The following is a 6,821-nucleotide window of genomic DNA, read 5'->3' as shown; positions in this document are numbered from 1 at the left end:
AAAAGGAATTATGCTTAAATGTACCAGCCATATTTATCCCTATATATGAAGAAATTAATTTGTTTCGGGAATATGATAAAACAACGCTTCAATGACGTAATATGGACACATTTGGTAGTGATAACCGTCATCCGTCATAAAGATCATCAGAATAACTGCTCAGCATATACAAGCGAGAAATCGGGTAACGAGAAGACGCACAACAGAAATGACGACAATTCCAAAGGTGTATGATGAAGGCAATTTTATAAAGAAGAATTGAAGGCCGTAATATGGATAGGTGTGAACGTGACAACTGTGATGCATCAGATGAATCACATGAATGAATGTCTGCACGGAGAACGCAGCCTGATGATCACAGCAGTTTGAAAGAAGAGAAACTGCTCAGAAATGACGACAGTTCCAACGATGTATGATCATCATATCTCCGCCGGATCCGCGATACAGCCAATTTAACAGCGTATCCGGTGTGTTCCGTGTTATCAGCTATTGGATTACTTTTGTGCAAGTCATAGAAGAATGTATTGTTGTTCCGTGGACGGAACAACAGAGTGATACTTCGAATTTATCCGAAAGATCACGCAAAGAGCTGTGCTGTAGATGAGCACCTGGCATTCCAAGTGGAAAATGAGCAATTTTGAAGAAACGCCACTTCCAATACAACATGTCAACGATAGCGGGGTACAATGATGAAATCTCCACCTCATCCACCGACTCCTCTGCTTCTGTCGAGTTCCCGGGTTTCAGTCGTGTACGGTCTTCAATGTACCGAAACTCTGGCAGAAATTCTTTCAATATACTGAACAGCTTTTTTGATTATAAACATCATGTGATTTAATGTTGTGGTGAATATTTCAGCTGTATGGGTACAATGGAGCTGTTTCAGGAAGCTTCCTTGTACATAATGACAGCTTGATTAAACATAGCCTCCCAAGTTTTGGATTTATATATTTTTAGTTATTTGTTTTCTTCATTTCCTGTCGATTCTTCTTTGCTGTTATTGTTCACTGATATATGTTGTTTATTGTTGTTGTTGAATAATGAAAAATAAAAATTATTCTGTTTACTATTTTTTGTGATTTTGCGGAGTTGTTAATTTCGAATTTGATATAATATTATTTTGCACTATAACGTATACGTTTTTGAAAATACTTTTCAGGGAGAAGTATGAAATTCACAACAAATATTAGGTACGTATACAGGTGGTTCATTCAAAAAAAAACATGTTGAAGGAAAAACTGAAATTTCTCGATTGCTAACAAAGAACATATTTGCAACAGCGTTGAAATTTGATATATGTGCGGATGCTGGCATTTTGTAGTTGACACTGCCAATTCTTTCTGACTACTGCAGCTGTGGGCAATTCGTCATATGTCCATTTTCCCTTTGTACTAATATCCCTTTTAGCAATTCATGCGATGCGATGGGAAACGCGATAATTTCTGACAATGGCCAAATCACCATATTCATAAAACTTGAAACATTCCCAGCAAACAGATACTTTGTCTGACGAGCAGAAAAATTTGTTACTTGGCATTTACTTGAACAGTATTTAAGTCTCTAACAAATGAAAATTTTCTTTGCCTGTTCTATTTGGTATTCTCGCTGTGGCAGATGTGTCTGAATTGGACCTTGTAACATACCGTGGAGATGGTTCATCTCTTGTTTATGCAATGTACCGTAAGGGTCCGCACTAAAATAAAAGTGAATTTTGGAGAAGATATTTATAGAGGCCACAGTACAGCATGAACCTGAGTGTTCTTACATACAGTATACCGATATTTGAATTTATCGTCATTACGTCATCATTGATCAGAACACGTCACTTACACACGCGCGACTCTCTCTCTCTTGTCTTTCTCCTTCATTTTGTTCCTTATTATTGTCATCCACGACATTTGGTGACTCGTGAGTGATCCCTACCATGATGCCATCCCGTCGCAACATTAATGACGCCGGGCATCCTTCGAGCAACGCTGTCTCAACCACCCTGACAGTCCCAATCTTCAACTCGGCCGACCCAGAACTGTGGTTCTTGCGCCTCGATTTATTTTTTCAACACCAGCACATCGTTGACGAATTCGACAAACTTCACATGGCGCTCTCCGCGATGCCTGACGAAGCGCTCGCGGATTTCAGAGATTTTCTGCCGAACGCCCTAAACCTACCGGACCCGTTCACGACTTTTAAGCAGTTATGCCTGAAGCGCACGGTGCAAAGGAAAGACCAGCGCATTCTGCAAGCGCTGACGAATGAGGAACTAAACGACGATAAACCGTCGCAATTCTTACGCCGGCTACAACGGCTCCTCGGCGGAGCTTCAGACGACATCGTCGGATCGTTATTCCTCAGCAAACTTCCGCTCCCCATTCGCACGGCCCTTGTACCTTTTCAAGACCGGCCGTTGATGGAACGGGCAGAACTGGCGGACCAAATGGCAGCACTCCAACCCACGACAACCATCAACGCCGTCAGCTCAGACAGCGGCAGTTTCGAAAGCCGTTTAGAACGCTTGGAATCGCTATTCGAGAAACTCCTACAATGCCGCGACCGGCCAGCAGATGACCATCGCCACCCAAGAAGCAGTCGCTCACCGCCGACTCATCGACGCCGCTGGTTATCCCCAACCCGAGCAGGCCGGCGCTCTCCATCACCGAGCAACCAAGATCAGCGGCAACCAACGTGCTTCTATCACCGCCGTTTCGGTGACCGAGCCCAAAAGTGCGCCCCACCATGTTCGTGGGGAAACGACACCGGCGCACGACGCTAACGGCCGTCGTGTCGCCAGAGGTCTCTAGCCGTTGCCTGTACATAATGGACAAAATATCTAAACGGCGATTTTTAATTGATACCGGCGCGGCTGTAAGCTTACTGCCGGCCACCGAGTCACAAAAGCAACCAGAGCAACCGGCGTCGAACCAACCAATACTGCAAACAATCAACGGAACCCCGGTCCGCCACCTTGGCAAGAAAACCATCACCGTGCAGTTAGCCAACCTCCCAGTTTTGACTTGGACGTTTTTCGTCGCCGAAGTGGGAGTTGCCATCATCGGCGCTGATTTTCTCCACCATCACGCCATAACGGTCGACATCAAACATTCAAGACTCATAATGGCATGCAACAACGCCAACACATTACCAATCAATGGCGCACTCGCCATTGAGTCCACCGACAAATACCAGTCGCTGCTTACGCATTTCTATCCACATCAGGACGCCGCACAAACCACAGTAAAGCAGTTGGAGCCCAACATCGTCTGGCACGCAATAGAAACAACTGGACAACCCGTCCACTGCAAGCCCCGACGGTTACCGCCACACAAGCTACAGGTAGCCAAGGAACACTTCAACGACCTGTTGCGGCGAGGCATAATACGGCCGTCAAACAGTTGCTGGGCGTCACCACTACACATGGTACCCAAGCAACAAACCGCGCAGTGGCGACCTTGCGGCGACTACCGTGCCCTCAACCGCTGCACAACGCCAGACCGGTACCCACTGCCGCACCTAGCCGATTTCGCACACAACCTGCACGGTAAGCACATATTTTCAAAACTTGACTTAGCACACGCTTACTACCACATTCCGATGCGGCCCCAAGACATAGCGAAGACCGCAATCACAACACCCTTCGGCCTCTTCGAGTTCCTCAAAATGCCCTTCGGCCTGCGCAACGCAGCCCAGAGCTTCCAACGGTTCATCGACACCGTTACCAGAGGCATCGAGGACTGCTTTGTCTATGTCGACGACATCTTGCTGGCCAGCGCGTCGGAAAAGGAACACTTTGTCCTCTTGAAGAAAGTGCTGCAGCGCCTCAAAGCGCATGGCATTCAGGTGAACAAGGACAAGTGCATTCTGGCCGTACCATCGCTCCCTTTTCTGGGCCACACCGTCGACGCTAACGGTATTCGACCGCTACCGGACAAAGTACAAGCAGTCAAGGCCTTCCCGGCACCCAAAACCGGACGCGAACTCCGCCGATTCCTCGGCATGGTAAACTTCTACAGGCGTTTCCTCCCACACATCGCGACCACACTAGCCCCCCTGGACGCCATTGCATCGGCCGCTGCATCGACGAAGATCACCCTGACAAATGACCAACTGCAAGCATTCAACGCCGCCAAAGACGCCTTGGCCAACGCCACGATGCTGCACCACCCTCACCCGACAGAGGAGTACGCTCTCATGGTAGACGCGTCCGACCATGCAATCGGCGCAGTACTCCAGCAGCCAGCGGAAAACTCTTGGCGACCTCTCGCATTCTTTTCAAAGCGCTTAACCGCAACACAGAAGCGCTACAGCGCTTTCGGGCGAGAGCTACTAGCAGCATATCTGGCAGCCAAACACTTCCGTCATGTGGTGGAAGGACGAAGACTCGTGATCTACACCGACCACAAGCCGCTGGCTCACGCCTTTCTTCGACCTTCAAACAACCTGAATGACCGCGAGACGCGCCACTTGGACCTAATCACCTCGCTCGCAGACGACGTACGCCACATAGGCGGCGACAGCAACGTGGTAGCTGACGCTCTCTCTCGGAGCGTCAACGCACTTTTCCCGGCGACACTGAACCACTCGGTTGCAGCTGATGTGGCCAGCGCCCAAAGTGTAGACCCTGAGCTGCACAAAATCGCGCAGACGACATCCTTGCAGCTGCAACCCCAAAAGATACCCAACTCTCCTGTTCCACTGTGGGTCGACAGGTCACGTCCCACCCCGCGTGTCTACCTGCCGGCACCGCTACGCAAACCCACATTCCGTGCCATTCACAACCTGTCACACCCCGGCATCCGCGCAACCAAACGCCTGATGACGGCCAGATACGTTTGGCCTGGCATCAACGGAGACGTCGTCCGGTGGACTCGAGCATGTACCAGCTGCCAGCGTGCCAAAATACAGCGACACACGCGCTCACCGCTAGCGGAGTTCCTCCTACCCGCGCACCGCTTCGAGCACGTCCACCTGGACATCGTGGGGCCACTTCCACAGTCAGACGGTTTCAGGTACCTCCTAACCGCCATCGACAGGTTCACCAGGTGGCCTGAAGCCTGGCCCATCCATGACATCACGGCGACGACGGTGGCTCGAACCTTCCTGACCAACTGGATCGCGCGTTTCGGCGTTCCCAGCCGTGTAACCACCGATAGAGGCCGGCAGTTCAGCTCGCACACATGGACCACACTCAACAAAATGCTGGGCTGCCAACACATCTCCGCCTCCTCCTACCACCCACAAGCTAACGGCATCGTCGAGCGATTCCACCGCCACCTAAAGGCGTCCCTGATCGCCCACATGCACAGCGCCGGTGTCAACTGGACGACGGCACTACCGCTGGTATTGTTAGGAATACGCACAGCACTGAAAGAAGACATTAACTGCTCGGCAGCAGAAATGCTGTACGGTTCGGTCTTGCGCCTACCCGCAGATTTCTTCCTGGGCGACGCAACCCCCTCATGCAGCGACCCCACGGCATTCGTGGAGGCACTCAGAACAGCAATGCGGCGTTTACGGCCAACGGCGCCAAGACACGGCGTTCTGAAACCTTTCGTACACGAAGCCCTCGCACACTGCAGTCACGTTTTCCTGCAGGAGACCAACCGGGCGAACGGTCTGTCGCCACCCTACTCTGGTCCACACAGAGTACTTGGCAGGTCAGACAAAGTACTCACCATCGACAACGAAGGAGTCATCTCCAACGTCGCCATCGACAGAACGAAGCCGGCGTTCACCACATCCGACCACGCCAAGACAACTGCGGCAGAACCAGAACGAAAGCGGGTCGTTTTCCACCTATCCTCCCAAATACCACCCGCTTTCTGAAGGGGGAGTGTATAGAGGCCACAGTACAGCATGAACCTGAGTGTTCTTACATACAGTATACCGATATTTGAATTTATCGTCATTACGTCATCATTGATCAGAACACGTCACTTACACACGCGCGACTCTCTCTCTCTCTTGTCTTTCTCCTTCATTTTGTTCCTTATTATTGTCATCCACGACAATATTAAATTTAAATCTGAATAATGAAAACCACTATATAGCCGACCCTTCGTCGTTGGACAATCATATTGTAACAGTCTTATCAATTTCAACAACCTGAGTATCAATAATCTACCGTATGAGGATATATATTTTTAGAGAAGGTCGCTGGCGAGATTGCGGAATGTCGTGTTGTCGTGGCGTATTCTTTGCTTTTGTCGGCGCTGTTGCTTGTGCATTTTATTGCTGAGTAAATGAAATTTTTACTCGGTCGAATGTAAGCACTGACAAATCACTGTTCTCCCGGACTGCATTAATTAATGCATGAAAGCATAGCCTACGGAATGGAGCTGGCCGTTGTACAGAAGAAATATTGGTGACTTGAAAAAGAATATGCTTAATGTACAGCATATTATCCTATACATGAAGAATTAATTTGTTTCGGAATATGATAAACAACGCTTCAATGACGTAATATGGACACATTTGGTAGTGATAACCGTCATCCGTCATAAAGATCATCAGAATAACTGCTCAGCATATACAAGCGAGAAATCGGGTAACGAGAAGACGCACAACAGAAATGACGACAATTCCAAAGGTGTATGATGAAGGCAATTTTATAAAGAAGAATTGAAGGCCGTAATATGGATAGGTGTGAACGTGACAACTGTGATGCATCAGATGAATCACATGAATGAATGTCTGCACGGAGAACGCAGCCTGATGATCACAGCAGTTTGAAAGAAGAGAAACTGCTCAGAAATGACGACAGTCCCAACGATGTATGATCATCGTATCTCCGCCGGATCCGCGATACAGCCAATTTAACAGCGTAT

The 6,821-nt window shown here is 48.9% G+C and overlaps 2 protein-coding genes across 2 annotated transcripts; one reads left to right on the top strand and one right to left on the bottom strand.

Annotated features, from left to right (window-relative positions):
- Nucleotides 1-486: 486 nt before the first annotated feature.
- On the bottom strand, nucleotides 487-829 carry Tsp_10313 (hypothetical protein). The gene is made up of 2 exons (XM_003372508.1): nucleotides 825-829; nucleotides 487-799 (listed from the first exon to the last, which is right to left on the bottom strand). The coding sequence occupies exons 1-2, from the start codon at nucleotides 827-829 to the stop codon at nucleotides 487-489; spliced, it is 318 nt and encodes a 105-aa protein (XP_003372556.1).
- A 1,098-nt stretch (nucleotides 830-1,927) lies between these two features.
- Tsp_10312 (putative integrase core domain protein) lies at nucleotides 1,928-5,820 on the top strand. The gene is made up of 2 exons (XM_003372507.1): nucleotides 1,928-2,721; nucleotides 2,799-5,820. Exons 1-2 carry the CDS (start codon nucleotides 1,928-1,930, stop codon nucleotides 5,818-5,820), a joined length of 3,816 nt encoding a protein of 1,271 aa, XP_003372555.1.
- Nucleotides 5,821-6,821: the final 1,001 nt, after the last annotated feature.

The sequence above is a fragment of the Trichinella spiralis genome (genome assembly GCF_000181795.1).
Source record: "Trichinella spiralis strain ISS 195 chromosome Unknown Scfld9, whole genome shotgun sequence".
NCBI classification, from domain to species: domain Eukaryota; kingdom Metazoa; phylum Nematoda; class Enoplea; order Trichinellida; family Trichinellidae; genus Trichinella; species Trichinella spiralis.
Note: the sequence above shows the minus strand (reverse complement) of the source record. Positions and strands in the feature narration are given on the sequence as shown.